Source organism: Lonchura striata, chromosome 13, assembly GCF_050655825.1.
Source record: "Lonchura striata isolate lonStrDom1 chromosome 13, ASM5065582v1, whole genome shotgun sequence".
Taxonomy (NCBI): Eukaryota; Metazoa; Chordata; class Aves; order Passeriformes; family Estrildidae; genus Lonchura; species Lonchura striata.
The window spans coordinates 17,477,507-17,500,544 of NC_140715.1; the positions used below are offsets into that span (position 1 = coordinate 17,477,507).

Genomic DNA, 23,038 nt, shown 5'->3' on the forward strand with positions numbered 1-23,038 from the left:
GGCATCACAAACCAGAGATGCGGACATGCTGACATCCAGCGCCCTCAGTGCCCTCACAGCATCAGCCATGAGGGATCAGCTCTGCCCAGGGCACAATGTCCTCATCCCAGGGCATTGGAGATGGCTGATGCAAACACCAGTGTGATCCCCGTGTTCTGCTGCTGGTGGTGATGGTAACACACAGCTGGGCTCTGCCTGTGCCAGCAGCTCAGTGTGGGGCAGCCAGCAGTGCTGAGAGGGCTGTGTGGGACAGAGCCTGCATCTCCCTGGCACCACATCTCCCTGGCACCACATCTCCCCAGCATGTGCGGTGGGTGAGCAGGAGAGCAGCGAGGCCAGCGCTGCTGTCACCACCTCCTCGGCCCTGTTTATCATTACCTGCTGCTTCCACACCTCCAGCCAAGTTTCCATCCACCCACAGGACACCCAGCAAGCTTATGTCCACAACTGTCCAGGGGAGAGACAGTGGCCAAAGGCTCCTCCAGCCCTGTGCCTGTGGGAGTGGGCACAAAGAGGTGTTAAGTTGCCACATCCCCATTTCCCCAGGATTAAGCACTGTCCGAACCCATTACCATGATAAGCCAGGTGCAAATGTAAGGGAAGATCCCTTGGGTACTCCAGGGCAGCCTGGGGATACCTGTGCCATGCTGGAGCATCAGTGAGTCACAGACTGATGGAGCTGAATGCCTGGGAGGTGGCACAGCAGGGGACGTGTCCTGCCTCCGCAGGGGCTGGGGACCCTTCAGTCCAGGGGGTGCAGCCAGTGTGCAGGGGGCTGGTGTCCGCACTTGCCCCGTGCCCAGGGGCTCTTGGCCAGCTGCCCCCACAATCATTAACCCAGTGAGGCCCTGGCAGCTCTGGCTGTCACTCATTGACAGGCTCGGGGCTGAAGTCCTTGGCCATGCCGGCCCTGCAGCTTCCCCTACTCCATCAGCAGTGCTGGGTAAACAAGCTCCTGGCACTGCCCCTTGCTGCCAGTCAGGGTGGCACTGGAGCTGAGCGCTGGCCCAGCTCTGCCATGGCCCTAGGAAGGCTCTGTGGGGGAGAGGGGGGTCGAGGGGACATTGCTGCAGGGAATAGCACCATCCAGCCCTGATGACAGATGAAGGAAAGAAAGGTACATCCAGGAAATGCTCTTTATTTCCCCTGGTTCCACACCACAGACAGAACTGAGCAGCATCACAGAGACACAGGGGGACTCTGACTAAGGCCACAGGTCTGCAGTTGGCTGTGGCAGCATAGGGATGGGTGGCCATGCCCCCATCTCTGGGCAAGCCTGGGGGCCCTGGGTCACCCCTCTGCCTCTGGCCCGGCAGTGGTGATGGAGTGGTTACCCAAGGCACAGCCAGGAAGGGCTCTGGCAGGTATGGACTGTGGAGGGTTCTCCTGGGAGGTGTCTCCATCGCAGATTCTGTTCTGGGACCTCTGGGCATGGGGGCCAGCAGTGCACAGCCAGGACTGGATCGGGGCTCAAGGCTACAGCCCAGCACAGCCACTGGCAGGAATGACAGGCTGGGCACACGCTGGGGACCTGCACACCAGGCTGAGGTGCTCAGCACCCAGGGGTGCTGCAGTCTTGTGGCACCAAGCAGAGCTGTCCTGGCAGGCTGAGCACCCGTGTCCCAGTGGGGACAGGGTGGGGGGATACGGGGCTTTGCTCCTGATGTCCCTCAGCAGCTGCCCACGCAGGATCTCCAGCGGGGAGGAGGAAGGCTTTTTTGGCACCATCTGCTGGCTCTGCCTCTGGCTGCCCAGGCCAGGAACCATGTGCCCTGCTCCAAGCAGTGCTACTGTGGCAGGATCAGGCCACGCTCACGCAATGCAGACGTAACAACCTGTCCTGGGCACAGCCTGGCAGGGCCATGCTCGCCCTCCCCAGGAAGGGTGGACTTGCAAATCAACAACGGGGCAGCCCTGTTCCCATGGGGTCTGCAAATGGATCTGGCTCTGAGCTCTGGGCACGTTCTCCTGACCCTGCCTGCCCACAGCACTGGAGTTCAGGACTGGAGCCTGCCTTTCCTCCCCACCCACCCTGTCTATCCTGCATACCCTGCAGTTGGAAGGGAGCTTTCCCCACCCAGAGAGTGAGTGGGGCTGTGCCAGCTTGACACAGGCAGGATGTGCTGGGCAGGCAGCTCTGCTGCAGGCAGTGGCACTGGGCAGGACAGTGCCAGGGATGTTGCAAAGTGCTTTGCAACGAGGGTTCAAACTATGTACAAAACTCCCTTGATGTGCACCGGGACGTGGCCCCGCAGAGGGGCATGGCAGCTGCTCAGCCACTCACAGCGACACGACATGACAGCTTGGGACAGGACGTGGATGGATCTGCAGTCCGGGCAGTGTCAGCGGTGCAGGGCAGGGGCTGTCGGGCCCCTGTTGAACCCCGGCATGGCCTGGGGGTGCCACGCACCAGGACTCATCAGAGCTTGTGGTCGAACGAAGGCTGAGCCGGCGCAGGCTCTTCCTGAGGGCAACTGCTCCCCTCAGAGCCAGCCTGAGGGGCACTGGGCTGATGTGACCCCTCACAGGCACTGTCGTCCCGCACGGGGAGCTGGAGGAAGTCAGGCAGGACCAGGTCCTCCTTAGAGAGCAGCCCACGCTGGTCGTTGGCCCGGCAGCTCTGGGCACGGTTCAGCAGTTCCACCAGCCCTGGGGAAATGCAGATCATGCACCTGAGCCAGGCACTGGGGCTTTGTCCTAGCACCTCAGCTGCCCTCTCCACCTGATATGCCCCTGGACGTGTCCCAGGCACAGCACCGGCACCTTCCCCCTGCTCCATGCCAGACCCCACAGCCCATTCCCAGCTTCATGGGATGCTGCCCCCATCCCCAGCACACCAGGGGCTCTGCATCCCTCAGCCTGTGTTTTGCCCCAGCCCCTGAGGATTCAGACACGCCAGGTCTCACCTTCCAGGTCGTATGTGCGGCGGTTGAGGTTCATGGCGGCTGAAGACTGTGGCCTGGAGAAGGAGGAGGGCACCTCCCATCGTGTGTCAGGCTCTGCTCCTGTTGGGCTTCCCTCCTGCAATGAGCAGCCCAGGCCTCAGCCAGGGGGCAAGGAGGCAGCGCTCCCCTGGGCTGTGTCCCCATCACCCTCCCACAGCCTGGCTCCTGCCTCGGCACCCGCTGCCCAGCCCTGTGGCGAGTGCTGGGGCCACAGCAGGGCCCAGCTCCCCTGTGGACCATGACAGCAGCTGTGAGGGCATCTCTAGTGAGGGCTGGTGGGATCTGATGCTCACCTCACTCCGGAGCAGAGAGGGGGCAGCTGCAGCCTCAGCGCTCCCCATCGCTCGCACGTCTGCAAGGGAAGTGATGCTCAGTGCCCCATTCCAGCATCCTGGTCCTGGCCAGGCAGTGACAGGATGGACCTTGTCCCAGGGAATGGGAGCCACGGCCAGCAGAAAACAGCCTGACCCTCTAAGTGCTCCTCAGGGTGATGTGACTTAAGGGGACATGGTCTGGGAGGGAGGACACTTTACCTGCTGGCGTTTCCAACACAAGTTTCTGAGCAGACACTGTGCTGACCAGCTTCTCCAAGTCCAGCGTGGCTGGCTCACCTTGCTGCAACAGGAACAGCAGCCAGTGTCACACTCACTGTGGCATGGGAAAGGCAGCCAGGCTGAGGACCTGCTTGGCCAGACCCCACTGGGCCTTCCCAGCACGCAGAGGGATCTCACAGCCCATCCCAAACCCAGTGATTCTAGGAGCCCAGAGGCTGGTCCTGGCACACACTGCTGCTCTCCACTACCTGCTCAGAGCCCCTGGCCTGAGCCCCAAACCCAGGGCTGCCCCCGAGGCAGGGGGCTGGCCGTGCCTGCCAGGCTCACCCTGCGCAGCCGCGCCTGCTCCACGCTCACGCCGTACTTGCCCAGCACGGGCTGCAGCGCTTCCCGGATGCGCTTGGTCGACTTGGCTGTGATGCGGATGGTCTTGTTGAGGGAGGAGATTTCCAGGCTGCAGAGGGGGAGAAGAGGTGGTTGCAGGCAGGAGCAGCTCCAGGGCACTCAGCATTGTCTGGGGGACTGGGTGTGAGGCACTGTGGATGGCCAACAGCATCAGCCCCAAAGCTCCCACTCACTCAAAGCTTATCCTGTTCTCCAGCTTCACCTCCTGGTCTGCCAGCACAGAGCACTCCTGGTCCAGCACCAACGCTTTCTGCAAGAGACAAATCATCACAAGAAACAAATCATCAGGAGAGAGCCAGCAGAGTGGCACGTGGTCCTGGCACAGGGCTGGTTCGGCTGGCAGAAACCCTGCTCCCCCCTTGCCTGCCCTACCTGCTCATTCCCCACCAGGAAGACCTTGATGTCGGGGAGGCTGAAGCCACGTTTCTCACATATCCCTGCCAGCATGTCCCGGATGGAGTGGCCGGGCCGGACAGAGGCCAGCGAGGCCGTGCCATCGGGCAGGTATACGCAGCAGTACTTCATGGGTTTGGCTGGCAGCTCTGCCTCGCTGCCCCCCAGGCTCTTCTGCTGGCCCTGAGGGAGGGAGGGATGTGCCAGGATGAGCCCAGCCCGTGGCAGCCTGGTGCCGTGGGATTGGCGTGGTGCCCACTCACCTCCGTCCAGGGGCTGGTGGCTGTGCTGGCCGAGGACAAGAAGCCCAGGTCCAGGCTGGCTGAAGAGTTGAGTGAGCCCTGGGACTCCCTCCACAGCATGGCACTCCTGCTGCCTTCTCCCCCTTCTAGGACAGACAGAGGGACGATGGTGGGGACGTGATCACCCCTCAGGGTGGCGTGGCCCAGCTGTCCTGCTCAGCAGAGCACCCACCTGCCCAGGACGGCTCCCGCCGCTCTCCCTTCCTGAAGGAGCGCTGCAGGCTGCGGTTGGCACTGCTGCCCGCTGTCTCCACGCCCAGTGGCAGTGATTTGCCCAGCTTCAGCTTCGTCTTCTGGGGTGAATTGAGCAGCATCTCAACATGGCAACACCTGAGCTTTCCCCTTCCCTTTCCCTGGTCCCCTGACTGTTTGTCTGTCCTCAGCCTGGGGTTGAGCAGCAGGGAAGGGACCCAGCACCATGGGGACATGTCCCCATTCCCCTTTCCCCCTCACTCACCTTGCTGAGGTCAGGAGGGGGGCTGCTGCTGCGGGAGTGGGGCCGCAGGTCAGGCAGGGGCTGGCCCTGGCTCTCTGCCCGCAGGCAGGCCTGGTAGAGTGGGGATTTCACAAAACGTGTGTAGCTGTCAAACTTCATCAGGTTGAAGATCTGGAAAGGGAGGACGAGTGTGCTTAAGACTCCTACACACCTACAGGCTCCAGGCACTGCCCCATGGCCCAGCCCTGGGTGACAGCAGTGATGCTGGGTGACATGGGTGGTGGTTCCACAGCCCCCCATCCTGTGAGTGGAGCTCAGGTGCTGCCATACCTGGAGCTGCTGGATGCGAAACATGTCCGGGGAGGGGGTGGCCAGCATGTCCTCCCCAATCCAGGCCTGCTTGTCAATGTTCACAGGACTGACCGAGTGGCTGGAGAGGAACTCATCGTAGATCCGCCGTGCCTCCTGGGCCAGCTGAGGGGACAGCAGGCCAGGCTGAGACCAGCAACCCCCTCCTCTATACCACCCCAGAGGAGCCCCCTGCTCCTCTGGTGCCACAGAGACACCTGATCCCTGAAGAACCGACCTGCCCCAGGACCAGCTCAGTACCTGGACTTCATGACCAAGCTCTAGGCACAACACACGAGTCTCTCCACAAGGTACAACCTGAGGGAGGAACCATCCCCTGCAGCTACCTGGCTCTGCCCCCATGATTCCCTGTCTAGCTCTGTCCTTGGTCTTGTTTGTCCCTGTAGAAGGACTCTCCACCCTCTGGCTGTCCCAGGCTGGGGAAGCACATCCTGCTCTGTGGGGCAGGCAGTCTCAGCTGTGGCTTTTCAGATGCACATCACATCCATCTCCTTATTCCTTCTGCAAGAACCTCCAGCCTGCTCACCCCCACAGAAAAGGGGTCTGCCAGGACCTCTGAACATGCAGCTGGACAGCTCTGCCCACATCCCTCCCAGCAAAGCTGCACGGAGCTGGTACCTGCTGTGTGTCACTGGCTGGGATCTGCTGGAAGCGCTCACATGCCTGCCAAAAGTAGACGTTTTCAGCACTGAACTCTTTCTTGAGGAACTCCTGCAGGGCAGAGAGATCTGCTGCTCTGGTGGCACTGTGGCTGTGGGACAGTTGGTGTCCAAGAGTGGACAGGAGCAGGGGCTGAGCTCTGGGCTGTGACACTCACGGTGAAGTAGGTGACAGCCACACGGTCCTGCAGCAGCGTCTCGAAGGATTCGGCCCAGCTGACCACAGAACCCTGGGTAGATCCACACGTGGCTGGTGGGCCTGGCAGGCTGTTCACACTGTGGTTGCTGCCACGGGCCCGGGAGGCATTTAACTCTGAGAGAGAAAAAGGGTCAGTTCTGGCTGTCTCCCTGTCCCCTAATGTCACCCCCCAGTGCCAGCAGCCCACCGTCTGCCCCATCTGGATCAGACCTGGTGAGTGCTGGGTAGGGGACATGAGGAGCATCACGGTGGCATCCTTGGAGGATTGAGCACCAGGATGCTACAGCTGGCACTTCCTGGCATGACAACTCTCCCTCCCAGTGCTGGCGGTTGTGCCCACCCTGGGTGACTCCACCTGTGACTCATCTCCTGGGGTAAGACAGCCATGGGGAGGCACCCAGCCAGCAGGGAAAGCAGAGTGGAAGGGGACACAGAGGGCACACAGAGTGGAGAGAAGCTTGGAAGATGAGCAGAGGTGCCTGAACCTACTTTCTCTACTCCTCTGGCCAAGACGAGGGACAAACCCATCATGTGGAGGGCACAGAAAGTGTAATTTCCAGCTCCCAACCCTGAAGAAACTCCACTTAGGGGAAACCCAGGGTGACCATGTGCTCAGAGAGATGGAAGTTCCCAGGGGCAACCCCAGCTTTGGAACTGGTTTGACTGGTGTGCAGCTGGAAGCAGGGGGTCATTTGCAAGAGAAGGTAAGGGCATGGAAGAAATGCTCTCCTGGCAAAGCTGTCAGGAATAGAGGAGGTGTGTCAGGCTGCCTGTACTTATTCTCCTGGTGGTCTAAACCGTGAGTAACTGGGGCCAAGACAGTTAAATAAACCATCTGAGATATCCAGTGCACAGTCAAGACTGACAGACAGACAGACAGACAGACTCCATCAGAGAATCTAGGGCTGGCTGGTACCCAGGTTCTCCTTGCCCCAGGAAACCACCCAGCCCCCAAAATGCCAATGAGCAGCCAAAAGGAGGGACAGACACCGGAGGCTGTGTGGGAGGGATGGGGCAACAAGGCCAGTCCTGGGCAGAGGGCTCAGCCTGCACTGTGGGGGCCCTGCCACCCGCCCATGGCACAGCCTGTGCTGACACAGGACCTTGCTGTCTGCTGGCTCCCTGCCCCTGGCACCAGGCTGCCTGTGGGCTTCCCCCTCCCCTGAAGATGATGCTGGCCTCCCGTCCCAGGGCAAAGAGCAGCCAGCCTTACCTCCATCCGACACGGCCGGGCCCTGTGGGAGGGGAAAGAAGAGAGGTGAGAGGGGCTACATGGCATCTGCTGGCCTGGCAGCAGCACCAGGGCAAACCCAGTCTGAGCCCAGAGCAAGAGACACTGTCAGCAAACACGGCTCTGGTGTTACCTGCCCTGTGGCAGAGGCAGGACAAAGGACTTCCAAGCCAGGGCAGCGAGGAGAGAGTTACAAAGGGGGTACAGCCTTTCTCCTACCTCTCCATGGCCTAGGGCCAGGCCAGCAACTGGGAAAGGGCAGCTGCTACCAGATGTAACCCTGCCACCCCAAACAAGAAGGGAGGAGAGAAGCGGCCTCCACGGCACAGGAAGAGGAGGGGAGGAAGGGAGGGAAGGAAGGACAACCACAGCCCCAAGCAGGCAAACTGCCTGTTCCCTCCTTCCTTGGAGCCTGGAGCTACCAGAGGGCAGATACCCAAAAGCAGGGACTGGGTGCTGCCAGCCCAGGGCGCAGCAGGACAGGGTGCTGGGCCAGCCCAGGGCACAGCAGGACAGGGTGCTGGGCCAGCCCAGATAGCAGCCCTGGGGGTGGAGTAGCCAAGCAGGGAGATGGGCAGAGCCTCTGTAGCCAAAGCCGAGCCACGCAGCCACTACACGGTGCTGTGCCTCATCACCTGCTTGGGGCCCCACTGAAGTGCTGCCCACATTTGAGGGATGCCCTTGACCCAGCTGGCCCGTGCCCCCCATCCTGCCAGCCCCACACACCCCCGCCCACCCTACACAGCCCATGGCTGTCTCCATCCCGGGCCCACTATCCCTGCCTTTCTCTGCTACCCCACCCCACATTCCTCTGCCATGTCTCTTACCCAGTCCCACGTCCCTCTCTCTTGCCAGCTCCTTGCTCCTCCCCATCCATCCCTGCTGCCCACACCCACACAGCCCTGCCATGCCTGCGCCGCCCAGCCCCAGACACCAGCACTGCTGCGACCCCATCCCCATCCGCCACCGCTTGTCCATCGCCCGGTGCCACCCATCCCCTTGCGATGCCGTCCAAGCCTCACAAACCCTGCTGCCCACCACCCCGGCCCCATACGTGCCTGTTACCCAGCCCCAGACACCGCTGCCTGCCCTAAACCCCCCTGCAGTTCCGCCTGCTTTGGATACACATCCTGCCCCGAAGCCCCACACCCTCCCACCTGCCTGTATCTGACTCCATACATCCCTCTGTCTGCCCGGTATCCGCTCCACACCCCCGGTCTGCAATCGCACACATCACCCGCCTGCCCGGTACCGAGCTCCCCGCCGCGCCGCCGGGCGGGGCAGCCCCGGCGGATGGGGACCGGCGCTCCGGGGGATGGGGACCGGCGCCCCGGGGATGGGGACCGGCGCCCCGGGGATGGGGACCGGCGCTCCGGGGGATGGGGACCGGCGCCCCGGGGATGGGGACCGGCGCTCCGGGGGATGGGGACCGGCGCCCCGGGGATGGGGACCGGCGCCCCGGGGATGGGGACCGGCGCCCCGGGGATGGGGACCGGCGCCCCGGGGGATGGGGACCGGCGCCCCGGGGATGGGGACCGGCGCCCCGGGGATGGGGACCGGCGCGCCGGGCACTCACCATGCGCCCGTTGTGGACCACCAGCAGTTTGCCCTTGCCCTGCATCCCTGGCTCAGCCCGGCCCGGCCCGGCCCGGCGCGCTACGGGCGCGGCCCGCGGCCCCGCAGCATCCCCGGCCGGCGGCGCGGCTCTCCCGGCCCGGCCCGGCCCGGCGCTCCCGGCACTACCACACTACCGCTTTCGGCTCCCACAGGAAGTATCACCATGGGAACCGAGACCGCAGCGGGGGGAGCGGGGCCGCCCGCCCGCCCCGCGCCGCCGGCACCGCCCCGGCGGACACCGGATCCAGCTCCGGGCCGGGAGCCGCCGCGGCGCCGCTGCATCTCCGTCCCTATCCCCGTTCCTGTCTCCATCTGCATCCACATCCGTTATCCCATTCCCATCTGCATCCTTGTTTCACATCCCCACCCCATTCATTCCCCGTCTGCATCCACAGCTGTGATCCCATCCCCATCTGCATCCTTGTTTCCATCCCCATCCCTGTCCCTGTCTCCATCCACATCTACATCCGTGACCACATCCCCATCTGCATCCCTGCTCCCAAACCCATCCCAGTCTCGTTCCCAGCACGGCTGTGCTGCCCGGGGGTCACCACCCGTTGTCCCCCTCCTCCTCCCGGCCATCACATCTCCCCAGGGAAGGGGGGTGCAGGGGCAGGGGGACATCAGCAGGCCCAGCACACGCTGCCACCAGCCTGGTGCCACTTGCCCTGGTCACAGAGGGTGTGGGGCTGGCCCCAGGGCCACGTTTTGGGAAGAGCTGCCTGTGCTGTGTGTGCCAGCAGAACCTGGCAGAGAGGAGCAGTGGACGTGCAGCTTGGAATCACCAAACTGATGCCTAAGCAGTTTTGCCCATCTCCTAAGGTCGGGGTTCCATGTTGATCAGCAACCACAAACCAGTGGAGGATATTTTAGGTTATTTGTTAGGAAATCTCAGTAACTAACAGCGCAGCATAAACCGCAGAGCACCATGGCAACCCGCTCAAGGAAATGCTAATAACGGGGATGTAAGGTGGGTGATTAATCTATCAAAAGCAGAACCCTAACATTAAGTTGGGTGCAGATGTATGCAGAAAAAAATGAAGCTTTCCCACCATAAGCAAGCAAAAAAGCAGAGCACCACAAGCAGCCACAGGGCTGGCAGGGTCTCTGGGTGGGGGGAACAGAGGGTGGCACCACTGGCAGCTCCTCTGCCCCCTGCCACTGCACAGGGCAGCAGTGGGATGAGGGGTGATTATGCTGCTCCCCTCTGCTTTGTTGGAGTGTGGCTGTGTTGTTTGGCTTGGCTTTGCCACAAAAGTTATAAATAAAAATGTCTCTCCAAGAGTGCGTGACTCACGGTCCTCACCACATGGATAACCTCTGTGATGGGAAACCTGATCTGAGGACGGAATTGCAGCATGCAGGAATCAAAGACATTGCTTAATTAATGCACTTAATCCAAACAGAGAACAGATGAGCCCCTCACCCCACCTGGGTTGGGGGTGGGCTGCTGGAGAATGTATCTGAGCCCCTCTGGACCCCTGTCCTGTGTCATCCCCAAGCTCCAGCTGCTGACAAACCAGCCCTCAACCTGCTCCAGGTCCTGGTGGTTTCCCGTGGGCAGCAGTGGGGAGCTGTGGCATTCGTTGACGTGGCCTCAAGCAAGCTCAGCAATTTTTTCTGCCACCCTGCAAGGAAGGGGACAGCTTGTGGGTGCTGGTGTTGCCTCAACGTGAGGTATCCCAATGTGGGAGGCTGTGCCAGCCCTGTGCCTGGGCACAGCATCCTCCCAGGCTGGGAGCCCTGCCCCAGGGGAGAGGGATGCCCTGTGCCCCACTGGCCCAGCCCGGGGGAACCTGGTTTATCCTGGGGGTAGGCGACGGCGGGGGCGACAGCTGGCTGGAGGATTTGCCGAGGGCATTATTTAATGCTGTGGGTAAATGGAGGAACAGCAGCTAATTCCGGAGCCCGTAATCCTCTTCCTCCCCCGGGGACCGGGAGCGTGCCAGTCACGAACCCGCCGGCGGGCCCCGGGGACGAGCCCCTGGCAGCTCCCCAGGCGGTGCCGCGGGCCGGAGCGACTCCCGGACCATGGGGGATGAGCAGAAGGTAAGCGGGGTCCGGTGGCATCCCACCGGCTGCAGCGGGGAGTGCAGCGCCAGCTCCCAGCGGCGGTGCCAAGAGGGCTGGCAGAGCAGGGCTCTGCCTGGGGCATGTCCCCGCAGGAGCTGGGAGCGGTCCCAGGGCTGGGACAGCACATCTGAGAAGGGCGGAATTGGGGCTGGGCAAATCTGCTGCGGGGCTGAGCCTGAACACTTTGGGAGCTGAGCCTTGATGCTCGCTCAGGCCACAGACACAAAGTGCCCAAAGCCAACAGCGTGCCCAGTTCCCCCTCCCAAACAAGGGTGCTCTGCAGCCACCTGGCACCCCACAGGGCTCCCCTAGCACCCGCTGCCCCCAGGGGCTGCTCTCAGTCATCCAGAAGCTGAAGGCTTCGCCGGAGCAGGAGCAGGAGCTCCGCATCGTCCTGCTGGGGCTGGATAACGCGGGCAAGACGACGCTGCTGAAGCGCCTGGCGTCCGAGGAGGTCAGCACCATCACCCCCACACAGGTAGGAGCTGCTGGGGGCCACGGGTGGCGGCGGAGGGCGCAGGTCCCACCCGTCCCTTGGGTGACGTCGGGGTTCGTGTCCCCACGCAGGGATTCAACATCAAGAGCGTCCAGTCGCACGGTTTGAAGCTGAATGTTTGGGATATTGGGGGGCAGCGCTCCATCCGCCCGTACTGGAAGAAGTATCTGGGCAGCACAGACCTGCTGGTGAGTGGGGCAGCACCCCCAGGCCTGTGCATGCTGTGTGGGCCCCAGCTGGGCAGGAAGGAGCCCCTGACTGTCCCTTCTGTCCCCACGGCAGATTTATGTCATTGACAGCGCCGACCAGAAGCGTTTCGAGGAGACAGGGCAGGTATGAGTGGTCCAGTGAGGGGTGGCTGTGGGGTCCTGGGGCTTGGATCTGTATGGCACCAGCTCTTTGGGGACAAGGGGGAAGCAAAGCTGCTCTGAATGATGGAGCAGTGCTGCAGGGGAGGGCCATGCTGTCCCCAGAGCTCTGTGGGAAGGCTCAAGATCTCAGCAGGCAGAAATACCCCACTCCATGGCCCAGCAGCTCCCCCTGAGCTGGGATGCTCCAAGGGTGCCCAGCTCAGGGGTGACAGTCTCTGGTGAAAGTGACCCCTCAGTCCCCAGCCCTCATCCCTCCCAGCCCTCAGCACCCGGTTAGTGACACGACCAAACAAAGGTTTATGAGTGGCAAATTCACTTACAAACCCTGGGAATGAAGCTCTGAGAGGGGAAGGTGAGACTTCGAGTGCCAGCCCCGGCTGTTGCAGCACCAGACGGTGGTGTGGGTGTGCCAGACAGCCTGGGACTGCCAGGAGCCTCCTGCAGCTGCCCTTTGCTCAGGGCTCTCTGTGCTGGGAGGATTTCAGTCCTCAAGTAGCCCTGCATGTGTCTCCTCGGCTGATGGAGCTGCAGAAGGTGAAGCTCCTTTAGGAGCTTCTCTCCCTTGGAATGTCAAGACCTCACAGCTCCCTTATCTGCCACGAGCACCAGAGAGGAGGGATGGGGCATTTGGAGGGCTGAGGTGTCCAGTCCATGCTGGGCAGCTCCATGGAGGAGGGCAGCAGCCCTGGGAGAAGCTTCTTTCTTGGCAGGAGCTGGCAGAGCTCACGGAGGACGAGTCCCTCACGGGGGTCCCGCTGCTGGTGTTTGCCAACAAGCAGGACCTGGTGACTGCAGCACCCGCAGCCGAAATCGCAGAAGGGCTGAGCCTCCACACCTACCGGGACCGGGAGTGGCAGATCCAGGCCTGCTCAGCCCTGTCTGGGGAAGGGGTGCAGGTAGAGATGGGGGTCGGTGGGCTCTGCGGAGATGGGAGAGGGCCCAAGGGCCTGCGCTCACATCCTCCTTCCCTCCAGGATGGGATGAACTGGATTTCCAGCCAGATCATGAACAGGAAGAAGTGAGAGCTGCAAAGTGCCAGATGGGACTGAGCTGCAGGTCCCTACGCCATGGTCAACCCCCCATGTCCCTCGGCTTCCCCTGAGCCTCGGCTGGGCCCTGAGCCTCAGACTGCCACGTTCGGATGATTTTCCCACCCAGACTTCCACTAATCAATCAGCTTCCCCTCTCCCTGCCTCCTGGGCTTCCCACGGGCTCCTCACACCCCGAGTCCCCTGCAGCCCCCGTGCTGCTGGAGGGAAGCACGAGTCCCTCTGTGCTGAGGACTCGCACACCTCCAGCATGAGACCCTGCCCAGGACTTGTCCATCCACGCTGCTGTCACCCTGCAGGGGCTGCTGAGACCCACACACTGCCCCGGGCACCCCAACACCGCCAGGCACCCGAGTGCTGCGTCCCCCTGAGCTCCCGCAGGATGGGACTGACTGGTGCTGGCTGGGGAAAGCCTCGTTCAGCACCTCTCGCTGCCCAGGAGGGCGCACAGGGCTGGGGACAAGCACGGACACAGGGCGGTCCCCACGGGAGGGATCTGCCCGTGCCCGCGGGGGTCCCCGCACCCCCGGGCTGGCAGCACAGCGTTCTGTCCCAGCGGGGCTGCTGTGGCCTGGCTGGAGGTGCCATCCCGAGGGCTGGGAGATCCCGCTCGGTGGGGACCACGGCTGCGGCGGCGGAGGGACGGGGATGGACGGGGATGGCGGAGACCCGCGGGAGCGGGGCGGGGGCTGCCCTGCCACCCTCAATAAAGCTGCTGCGACCTCCAGGCAGCCTCGGCCCGTCCTTCCTGCTCTGCGGCCCGGCTCACGGCCGTTCCCCAGCCCATTGTTCCCCGGGCTCATCCCGGAGCCGTTCCCCAGCCCATTGTTCCCGAGGCCGGTCCCCGTTCCCATCCCGGGGCCGTTCCCCAGCCCATTGTTCCCGTTCCCGTTCCCGGGGCCCGTCGGGCGGCACGTGAGCCGGCCCGGGCAAGGCGGGCGGACTACATCTCCCGGCACACCCCGCGCCGCCGCGCACGCGTACCGCGCGCCGGGAGCCCGTTCCGCCCCCTCCTCCCGCCTCCCGCCGCACAATGGGAGCTGCGCGCCCCCGCTGGCCCCGCCCTCCTCCCTGCCATAGGTGGGAAGTGCTGCCACTCACGCTTGGAGGCGGGGCCTCGGTGAGTGCTGGTTTGTAATTGGCTGTGGCGGCTGCGAGGCGGGGCCGGGGGCGGGGCGCCGGGAGGCGGAAGCGGAGCATGGCGGCGGCTGCGGGCGGGCTGGCGGCGGCCGCGCTGCTGTTGGCCCTGGCCGGGCCGCGCCCGGTGCCCGCCGAGCTCACGGATGGCAACAACGAGCACCTGAAGCGGGAGCACTCGCTGATGAAGCCGTACCAGGGTGAGCGCGGGGCCGGGGGGACGCTCGGGGCGCCCCGCGAGCGGCCCGGGCTGATCCGCGCTCCGTTCGCCCTTCGCAGGCGCGGGCTCCGCCGCGATGCCGCTGTGGGACTTCACGGGCAGCACCATGGTCACCAGCCAGTACGTGCGCCTGACGCCCGACGAGCGCAGCCGGGAGGGCTCCATCTGGAACCGAGTGGTGAGAGCCGGGGCGGGACGGGCGGCGGCCGGCACGGCCCTGCCGCCCCACGCCCTGACGCCGCTGGGCTTTCTCCCACAGCCCTGCTTCCTCAAGGACTGGGAGCTCCACGTCCACTTCAAGATCCACGGAGCCGGCAAGAAGAACCTGCACGGGGATGGGCTGGCGCTGTGGTACACGCAGGAACGCCTGACGCCAGGTCGGTGCCGGGAGCGGCTGGTCCGCAGCACACGGGGCTGTCCCGGAGGCAGCGGGGCAGGGACAGCTCCGAGCTCCCCGCTCTGGTTTCACTAGGCTGGGGTGACGTGTCCCATGTGTTCTGCCCGGGCAGCAGGTGCCCTCAGCCACCTGCTTGGCTGTGAACAGCTTGTTCAGCTCAGAACTCTCTGAGCACAAATTCTCACCTCCTTCTGAGTCTTCCTGTCTCCACTGTTCTGCCCTGTTCCAGGTCCTGTCTTTGGCAGCAAGGACAACTTCCATGGACTGGCTATTTTCCTTGACACCTATCCCAATGATGAGGCGACAGAGGTGAGTGGTCCAGGCAGCTTGTGCAGTGCTGTTCCCTTCCTGCTCCGAGTGCTTCTCACCTGATCCAAGGAAAAGTCTCCCCCTAGTTGGGCATGGTCTGCTCTTCCTGTCCTGGGAGTTGGTAAAGAGAAGAGTTTGTGTGCATTAATGGAGATAAGAAGCTCCTTGCTCTTTCTTGTGCTGCTCTTGGCTACACAGATGTTTGCAAGGCATCTTCTCTGCACAGGAGAGCAGGCACAGAGCTGGTGTAAGCCCAGCATCACCTGCTAATATTCATCCTGAATTTTATTCCCTGACCTCTGTGCTTTGGATACTCATCCCATGATGTTTCTGCCCTTATTTTCTCTTTGCAACCTGTGTGTGTCTGAAAGAAACTTCTGGGCTGCCTTTTTTTGCTCCAGAATTCCCCATGGCCACGAGACAAACCATTCCTGAGAGGCCTGGGGGTCCTTTTCTTCTGTCCTGCTCTGTGTTTGTGGACCTCATTATGGCACAGGCAGAAAACAAAGCGGTGCTTTGGGGTCTGTACCATCAAAACCTGACACTTAAGTCATAAAGCACCTGGAAATGACCCATCTCCCTGTTGTCTTGGTGCTCATGGGAGGTGAATTCCTGCCTCCAGTTGTCCTCTCCTGGTGCAGGTAATCCACTGGTTACAAAACCTTGTGTGTGGTTTTGCTGCTTATGTAGATTTCTGTCTGTTCGGGGTCTTGTGCTCTCTTCTTACACTCCTTGTGTTCAAGGAATGACTGGATGTGGAGCTAGCTGACACCGTGGGGGTTGGTCACAGGTTGGACTGAATGCTCTCAGAGGTCTTTTCCAACCTAAATGTTTCTGGGATTTTTAGCCGGCCACTCTGCAAGTGTGGGACAGTCTGGCTGCCCTGGCCATGGAGTGCAGGGTGGGTTTATTCACAGAATCACAGGATGGGGGTCTTGTCACTGTTCAGTAAGAAATGACAAAAAGCCAGTCAGAAGGCTGAGTGGCATTAGCGTGTGTCCTTACTCCGAATTGCTTCTTTTACACACTGCTCTGACACAGGGAACCTGATTGGTCATCTAATCCATGCATTTCACCTGATCGTTTATAAACAGGCATCTTGTTAATTAGCCAATCTTATGAGAATAACTAGAAAACAGACATTAGGAAAACAACACCTGCAGGTTGTTTTTAATAATTGGCTATCGTTGGTTATCTCCAGCTCCCTAAAGTGTCCCAGGCCGATTCTGGGAAATCTTACCTAGTTTTCTTGCTCTCTGACCAGGCTGTCACATCCACAGAGATATTGAAATGGGAGGTCAGAAAGGTGGCTCTGCTTTAGGCAGCTCTGGCTTGGATCAGAAGCAGTTTTAGGTGGAGCAGCAGCCGTGCACATCCTGAGCATGGCCCTGCTGCCGTGCCCTGCTCCCACCCCACTCCCTCCACGGGCTCTGGCTGTGCCCCAGGAGCTCCCACAGCCTCTGTCTGTCCCCACAGCGTGTGTTCCCCTACATCTCAGCCATGGTCAACAACGGCTCCCTGACCTACGACCACAGCAAGGACGGGCGTGGGACGGAGCTGGCCGGGTGCTCGGCTGACCTGCGCAACCAGAACCACGACACCTTCCTGGCCGTGCGCTACTCCCGCGGCCGCCTCACGGTGAGACCCGCCGGGTGACACTCCTGCTTTTCAGGGGGCAGGGCTGCCTCTGCCAGCAGCTGGAGATGGTATTCCAGGCTCAGCCACTGCCTCTCTGGCACCTCTTACCCAGAGGTGCAGCCAGGCAGGGTAGTGGCCTGCCAAAAGTGATTGGAGAGAGTGTGGAGTGTCCCTCACTGGAGATACTGATGGATATCTAGACACATACAAATCTATGTGATTTGTATGGCCCTGCTTGAGCAGGGAGGATGGACCCTGTCCCATGATTCTGAACATTCCTGGTGTGACCCTCTCCTGGTTTTGCAGGTGATGACTGATGTGGAAGACAAGAATGAATGGAAGAACTGCATCGACATCGCAGGGGTGCAGCTGCCAACTGGGTACTTCTTTGGTGCTTCTGCTGGCACTGGAGATCTCTCTGGTGAGAGGGGCTTTGCTCAGGGGAACACAGGTGTGGAACCTGGATTAGGTGACCCTGTCTTGGCAGGGGAGTTGGATTTCCAGAGGTCCCATCCAACTCTAAAAAAACTGTGATTCTGTGATTTGTAACACTGGGTGCACTGGATAGTTTCCATTGCTTCCTTTCCCTGAATTGGTCACCAGGCTCTTGAAACCCTTTTGGGACTCGTGCCTGGGGAAAGGAGGCACCTGAGAGCTAAGGAACATCTGGATTGCAGTTGGATACCTGGGGATGAGGGTGGCTTGGGAGGGAAGAAGACTGGACCTGGCAGAGAATGGTCTGAGGGGTGCTCTGAGTGAGTGGACATCTCAGAGCTTCTGATGGTGTTTGGTGCTCATGGTTGCTCCCCAGACAATCATGACATTATCTCGATGAAGCTGTTCCAGCTCATGGTGGAGCACCCTCTAGAAGATGAGACTGTTGACTGGACCAAGATCGAGCCGCGGGTCAGCCTCCTTAAATCCCCCAAAGGTGAGCCTGTGGGCTGTGGAAACCTTCCATGGGGGATTGGGATGTCGGGGCTGGACTCTGGAAGGCACTGAAGGCGCGTGAGACCTGGCAGAACTCTGCAGGAGCAGAGCTTGTGTTGGTCTCTGTAGCTGTTCTTTCCCTTGCAGACAACGTGGATGACCCGACGGGGAATTTCCGGAGCGGGCCGCTGACGGGCTGGAAGGTGTTCCTGCTCCTGCTCTGTGCGCTGCTGGGCATCATTGTCTGCGCCGTGGTGGGAGCCGTGGTCTTCCAGAAACGCCAGGAACGGAACAAGCGTTTCTACTAGTGGAACACCTGTGCCCAAACCCATCATTTTTTTATGGGGAGCTGTAAAAAAAAACTGTGGTTTCTAAATGCTGTTTCTGAGAAATACCAGAAGTATTTTCTTACCTGTCTGTGTGGCTGTAACCCCTGCCTGGCCCTTGGCCTCCCGCGGGTTGGACTGAGGGGGGTGATGCCCGCTGGCTCCCCAGAGCTGTGGTGTGGGAGCCTGGAGGTCGCTCCCCGTTTTTTCCAGCGCTCCCCCCACCTTGCTGGGACTTGCTGTGCTGCCTGGGGCAGGTGTGAACATGAGGGGAGGGGGCTGCGAGTGGGGCATTAAAGGACTGACACCACCCGTGGCTGTGGCTCTGTGTGATGGGGAGAGGAGGGAGGGAGGATGGGAAGTGCTGGCGGAACTGGGACTGGGGGTGTCTCAGCTTGGTGGGGTGCAGGGAGGCAATCCTGGGAGGATCCCCGGGGCCCCGCGGGCGCGGCGCTGCGCTCGCCGGCAGCCGCCGGGGCTGCGGCGCGGCGTCCCCGCGGTTCCCGGAGGAGCCCCGGGAGGGGGGCGGCGGTCGGACGGGATGGAGGGGATGTTCCCCGCGGCCGGTCCCGCCCCCGTCCCGCCCCGTCGGCGGAAGGGAGCGGGGCCGCGTTTCCGGGGGAGCGGGGCAGCGGCGGCGCCGCCAGCGTGTCCCGGGGCCGGGCGGCGCCATGGGCCCGGCCCGCCGCAGGGACGCGCTCCGGCTGCGCGGCGCAGGGTGAGCCCGGCGGGGCGGGGGGGTCCCGTCGCGGCGTGCGGGGCGCGGTGCCCCCGCGCGCTGACCCCGCTCCTCCCGCAGGTCCCCGCCGCTCCTGCGGCTCTTCCCCGGCCGCCTCTCCGCCTTCCCGCTGTTCCTGCTGGCGCTGCTGCTGGGCTGCGCTTCGCTGCTCTGGCTGCAGCTCAGCTGCTCGGGCGAGGGCCCGGCGCCGGGCGGGCAGTCCCGGGGGGTGCCCCGGCAGCCCTGCCCGCCCCCCGCGCCGCCGCAGCCCCCCGAGGAGCCGGGCTGGGGCCCGCACCGCCTGGCGCTGCTGGTGCCCTTCCGAGAGCGCTTCGAGGAGCTGCTGGCCTTCGTGCCCTACATGCACCGCTTCCTCAGCAAGAAGAGGATCCGCCACCGCATCTTCATCCTCAACCAAGTGGATCATTTCAGGTAGCGTCTCCCTGTGCCCTGGGGGTGCTTCCCGAAGCTCTGTGAGTGCTGGGAGGGCGCTGCAGAGAAGCGGAGCACCAGGGCAGCGGGATGTCGGGGGCAGTGTGTGATGCTCTCCCCAGAGCTGCTCATTCTAGAGCTTAGTGATGGACAAAGTGGTGGTTTGCTTCTTTCTTCCTTCGCAACAGTAGAATCTTAGCACAGCATCCTTTATCCTCGGGTATTTCAGCTTTCTCCCCCGTATCACAGGTCTGCAGCAGCAAACATATGGGGACTTAGAAGTCAAAGACAGGCCACGGGGTGTTTGGAAATGCTGTCACCCCCAGCTCACTGAGCAGGGGTGCAGTTGCAGGATGGAATGCTGTGTTTGCATGTGTCCCTGTCTGGGGACCAGTCAGACACTCAGCACTGATGATTGTGGCAGGGGGATGTGTGGGGACAGTAGTTGATGTGCGTGGCACTGAGTGCCCCCAGTCCTGTGGCAGGTTTAACAGGGCATCCCTGATCAACGTGGGCTTCCTGGAGAGCGGCAACGACACTGACTACATCGCCATGCACGACGTGGATCTCCTGCCCCTCAACGAGCACCTGGACTACAGCTTCCCAGAGGCAGGGCCCTTCCACGTGGCATCCCCCGAGCTGCACCCGCTCTACCACTACAAGACCTACGTGGGTGGCATCCTGCTGCTCACCAAGCAGCACTATGAGCTGGTGAGCTCCTGGGTGGGATGTCCTGGACAGCTTGGAGCAGGAGCTATGATATTATCATGGTGAACTTGGGAAGTGGGGACAGGAGTCAGAATGGTCTGGGGACAGAGCCTGTGGGCTGAGCTGCTGGGGGGCAGGACAGGGAGGCTGGGCTGCTGTCTGCTCCTGTGAAGCCGTGGAGTTGTGCTGGACCTTGGCTGGTATGGTGCTGCTCTCGTTGCAGTGCAATGGCATGTCTAACCGCTTCTGGGGCTGGGGACGGGAGGACGATGAGTTTTATCGACGTATCAAAGGAGCTGGACTCCAGGTAAGGGGTCTCTGCACCCTCCTGCCTTGAAATTGCCTTTTTTTATGTCTCTTCACCTGGCCCCTACTGTGGCAACCCAGTTTGGGGTCTGGGGAAGGCAGCCCTGCGCTCCAGCAGCAGGTGCAGGAGTTTTCCAGTAGCTTTACAGAAACTCTGCTCTTCTCCCAGGTTCGTCGTCCCTCTGGAATCACAACTGGATATGAGACTTTCCAGCACCTGCACGACCCAGCCTGGAGGAAGAGAGACCAGAAGCGCATCGCTGCACAGAAGCAGGTGAGAGCTGTGGGACCACAGGAGGTTTGGGCTGTGGTCACCACATGCTCTGAGCCCTCCTTGCTCGTGTCCTTCTCTGCCAGCTCTGGCTCCCTCCCTGGGCACTGGGCACTCCCTCCTTCCAGCCTGGGCCGAGCAGTCTTTCTCTTCCTCAGGAGCAGTTCAAGGTGGATCGGGAGGGAGGCCTGAACAACGTGAGGTACCGAATTGAGTCACGGACAGATCTGAGCGTGGCAGGAGCCCCTTGCACCGTCCTTAATATCCTGCTGGACTGTGACACAAACGAGACCCCCTGGTGCACGTTTGGCTGAGCCTGTCCCCGCGTGCCAGGCGTGTGCTCTGTGCTGGTGCCAAGGCTCCCTGCAGCTGCCTGGAGCAGGCAGGGATTTGCAGAGGATGAGCAGTGCTGGCGAGACACAGAGGAGCAGAAGAGGCTGAGAACTGGACTTTGCTGGGAGCAGCAGAAGAGGCTGAGAATGGGACTCGCTGGTGTCGCTGCAGGCGCTGGTGCTGCCTCCCAGGGCAGGTGCAGGAGGTGGCTTTCCTGTGCTGTGCATGGCTGAGCTGCCACGCAGCTCGGAGGACAATAAAGAACTGTCAGGGCACCTGTGAGTTGTGAATGCCCTGGGCTGTGCTGGCACTACTCCATTTTCCTGTTCCCTTCACCTTCCTTCAGCACACCTGTTCTGGCTTGGCCCCAGCTCCTCTCTGTGTGACAGGTGAGCTCTGAGCTGCTCTGGCTCGGAGGCCAAGCCAGTCTGAAACGGGCTCTGAGAGAGATGCTGCCTCTTCAGCTGCCAGGTACCCCCAGGGCTGGGCTGTTGGCATTTCACTGCAGGAAGTGGTTGTGGTTGAGCCGTGCCCGAGCCCCGCATCCACAGCACTGCTGGATGTCAGCACTTGCAGTCCAGGACCTCTCTGGGGTGAGGAGGAGAGTTCTGGCTGTGCTTTCCTTTCCTTGCCTGCCTTCTGTGGTATGTGCTGCCTCAGCCTTTATGGGGGGTTGTAAAATCAGATGTCTGCCCTGGGGTCTTGGCACACGTTTTGGGTGCTGCTGCCTCCCCAGGCTGGGTAGACCCAGCTGAACAGCCAGTACCTCTCTGTTCAGCCCCACCATTGACACTGGCACCCGGCCTTCTGCGTTTCCTGGCCCCTTCTGTCCTCGTCTCCTGCCTGCCACTTCCTCGAGTGGTTGCTTTGCATCCTCAGAGAGAAGCTGTTGCCATCCTGGAAAGAGAGGAGGGAGGGAAAAAAAGCATCAGAGCCAAGTGTGGAGCTCACGTACCCTGTAAGGGCTTGGGATGGGGTGTCTGGTGGGATCTGGTGCCTTCTGTGTGCTTCTCTGGAGCTGGGAGAGGAGTCTGGAGCCCTTGGACAGTGTCGGGGGCTGCCTCTGAGGCAGGGATTGAGGTGCTGGTGCAGGGTGGTGAGGATCTGCTTTGCATCATGGAAGCAGCAGGCTCAGCCCTGGGGCAATGTGGGGCTGTGCTGTCCAAGAGCTCCTGATGGCCTCTCCATCCTGGTGGCTCCAAAGCAGCTCTGGTATCTGGCAAGGTGCTGGTGAACTTGGACAGCTGGTGCACTTCCCCACAGCTATTTCCAGCATCAGTCATACCCTTGCTGTGGGCAGCCAGAGGGAGATACTGGCCCAGTAGCTCCACTCCTGCATCTCCATGGCACGAGTTTGGGATCAGCCATCTGTATGGCAGCCCCTTCCTGGTGCCTGAACCGCAGCCAGGGCTGGTGGAGGCAGATCAAAGTATTTCTCTGCGCCGTTCAAAATAGATGACACAATCTGGGGCAGGTTTCATAAAGACGAAGCTGTGCAGAAACAGAGAGCATATGTGCACCTCGCACTTCGCTCAGCGCTCCAGGCTCCTCTCCCGCTGCCTGGCAGCTATTTCTCAGCTCTGCTCGCAGCCCCCTCATCCCCCGGTTGCTTTTGTGGAAGAGGCACCCTGCTGGAGACCCGGCTTCCTTTTATAGCCTGAATGTGACTCGGAGGTCGCTCGGCTCTGCTCCCCCCACACGCTTCGATATCGGCAATGGCCCAGCGGGAGGGGATGAAGTTTTTCCCCATTGCCTTTCCACAGATGGATCACACCCTGCCTGCGGTCCCAGGAGCCCTGCAGAGCCGAGCCAAAAGCCTCCCATGTTCTCATGCTCTCAGCAAGCCTGAGGAGAACATTAGGATGCTCATGGGCAGAAAGGGCCCCTGGAGGCTCAGCCCTGCCCCTCTGTGACCCCCCTTCTGGGGTCCCAAGTACTGTTAGCAAGGCCACACGCAGGCACAGCAATTGATGGCTTTTATTGCCAGGTTGTTACAAAGTGGATTGTTCCAGAGCTGCTTGCTGGTGGACATGTGAAATTGCTGTAGTATCTCAGAGGGGGGCAGTGGGGGTGAGGTGAGCAGAGAGAGGGAACTGGGGAAAATGTCAGAGGGAGCTGAAGAAGCATCTCTGCCTGGAGAAGGTGCCATCCCTGGCTGCTGGGGTGACCCGGGCAGGGCCAAGCTCCGGGGCCCTGTGGAAGCTGCTCTCCAGG

At 61.7% G+C, this 23,038-nt stretch overlaps 4 protein-coding genes across 10 annotated transcripts; 3 read left to right on the forward strand and 1 right to left on the reverse strand.

Moving 5' to 3' along the window:
* Window positions 1-1,122: 1,122 nt before the first annotated feature.
* Window positions 1,123-9,243, reverse strand: RGS14 (regulator of G protein signaling 14). 7 transcript variants are annotated; one of them, XM_085591536.1, is made up of 15 exons: window positions 9,070-9,243; window positions 7,476-7,497; window positions 6,222-6,376; window positions 6,023-6,115; window positions 5,366-5,509; window positions 5,057-5,206; window positions 4,772-4,892; window positions 4,561-4,685; window positions 4,277-4,480; window positions 4,078-4,154; window positions 3,827-3,953; window positions 3,479-3,560; window positions 3,239-3,342; window positions 2,907-3,021; window positions 1,123-2,649 (listed from the first exon to the last, which is right to left on the reverse strand). In XM_085591536.1, the coding sequence occupies exons 1-15, from the start codon at window positions 9,112-9,114 to the stop codon at window positions 2,420-2,422; spliced, it is 1,794 nt and encodes a 597-aa protein (XP_085447662.1). In that variant the 5' UTR covers window positions 9,115-9,243; the 3' UTR covers window positions 1,123-2,419. The 7 variants fall into 7 exon arrangements, with proteins under 7 accessions (XP_085447662.1, XP_085447664.1, XP_085447659.1 ...); XM_085591538.1 differs by having other exon boundaries at window positions 3,239-3,297; window positions 9,070-9,241; XM_085591533.1 differs by lacking the exon at window positions 9,070-9,243 and adding an exon at window positions 8,321-8,653 and having other exon boundaries at window positions 4,772-4,889.
* A 1,905-nt stretch (window positions 9,244-11,148) lies between these two features.
* LOC146766199 (ADP-ribosylation factor-like protein 3) lies at window positions 11,149-13,212 on the forward strand. Its single transcript, XM_085591673.1, has 6 exons — window positions 11,149-11,159; window positions 11,397-11,661; window positions 11,751-11,867; window positions 11,962-12,012; window positions 12,761-12,946; window positions 13,025-13,212. The coding sequence occupies exons 1-6, from the start codon at window positions 11,149-11,151 to the stop codon at window positions 13,070-13,072; spliced, it is 678 nt and encodes a 225-aa protein (XP_085447799.1). The 3' UTR covers window positions 13,073-13,212.
* Window positions 13,213-14,280: 1,068 nt separating this feature from the next.
* On the forward strand, window positions 14,281-18,366 carry LMAN2 (lectin, mannose binding 2). The gene is made up of 8 exons (XM_085591548.1): window positions 14,281-14,436; window positions 14,516-14,634; window positions 14,716-14,833; window positions 15,083-15,162; window positions 16,639-16,800; window positions 17,107-17,221; window positions 17,612-17,731; window positions 17,878-18,366. The coding sequence occupies exons 1-8, from the start codon at window positions 14,298-14,300 to the stop codon at window positions 18,036-18,038; spliced, it is 1,014 nt and encodes a 337-aa protein (XP_085447674.1). The 5' UTR covers window positions 14,281-14,297; the 3' UTR covers window positions 18,039-18,366.
* A 276-nt stretch (window positions 18,367-18,642) lies between these two features.
* B4GALT7 (beta-1,4-galactosyltransferase 7) lies at window positions 18,643-21,099 on the forward strand. Its single transcript, XM_085591555.1, has 6 exons — window positions 18,643-18,774; window positions 18,856-19,206; window positions 19,692-19,917; window positions 20,138-20,221; window positions 20,390-20,494; window positions 20,650-21,099. Exons 1-6 carry the CDS (start codon window positions 18,728-18,730, stop codon window positions 20,803-20,805), a joined length of 969 nt encoding a protein of 322 aa, XP_085447681.1. The 5' UTR covers window positions 18,643-18,727; the 3' UTR covers window positions 20,806-21,099.
* The last annotated feature ends 1,939 nt before the right edge of the window (window positions 21,100-23,038 follow it).

What these genes read in the sequence shown, in the direction of transcription:
- RGS14 (XM_085591532.1), bottom strand. Translation starts at nt 8,545, where the DNA reads ATGGGGCCGGGGTGGTGGGCAGCAGGGTTTGTGAGGCTTGGACGGCAT. An exon ending in CCACCAGCCCCTGGACGGAG is followed by an intron (nt 4,481 to 4,560) that starts GTGAGTGGGCAC and finishes TCCCTCCCTCAG; the next exon opens with GGCCAGCAGAAGAGCCTGGG. An exon ending in CCTCTCTGCTCCGGAGTGAG is followed by an intron (nt 3,022 to 3,238) that starts GTGAGCATCAGA and finishes TGCTCATTGCAG; the next exon opens with GAGGGAAGCCCAACAGGAGC.
- LOC146766199 (XM_085591673.1), top strand. An exon ending in GTTTCGAGGAGACAGGGCAG is followed by an intron (nt 12,013 to 12,760) that starts GTATGAGTGGTC and finishes CTTTCTTGGCAG; the next exon opens with GAGCTGGCAGAGCTCACGGA. An exon ending in TGTCTGGGGAAGGGGTGCAG is followed by an intron (nt 12,947 to 13,024) that starts GTAGAGATGGGG and finishes CCTTCCCTCCAG; the next exon opens with GATGGGATGAACTGGATTTC.
- LMAN2 (XM_085591548.1), top strand. Translation starts at nt 14,298, where the DNA reads ATGGCGGCGGCTGCGGGCGGGCTGGCGGCGGCCGCGCTGCTGTTGGCC. An exon ending in GCTCCATCTGGAACCGAGTG is followed by an intron (nt 14,635 to 14,715) that starts GTGAGAGCCGGG and finishes TTTCTCCCACAG; the next exon opens with CCCTGCTTCCTCAAGGACTG. An exon ending in CCAATGATGAGGCGACAGAG is followed by an intron (nt 15,163 to 16,638) that starts GTGAGTGGTCCA and finishes CTGTCCCCACAG; the next exon opens with CGTGTGTTCCCCTACATCTC.
- B4GALT7 (XM_085591555.1), top strand. Translation starts at nt 18,728, where the DNA reads ATGGGCCCGGCCCGCCGCAGGGACGCGCTCCGGCTGCGCGGCGCAGG. An exon ending in AACCAAGTGGATCATTTCAG is followed by an intron (nt 19,207 to 19,691) that starts GTAGCGTCTCCC and finishes GTCCTGTGGCAG; the next exon opens with GTTTAACAGGGCATCCCTGA. An exon ending in GCATCGCTGCACAGAAGCAG is followed by an intron (nt 20,495 to 20,649) that starts GTGAGAGCTGTG and finishes TCTCTTCCTCAG; the next exon opens with GAGCAGTTCAAGGTGGATCG.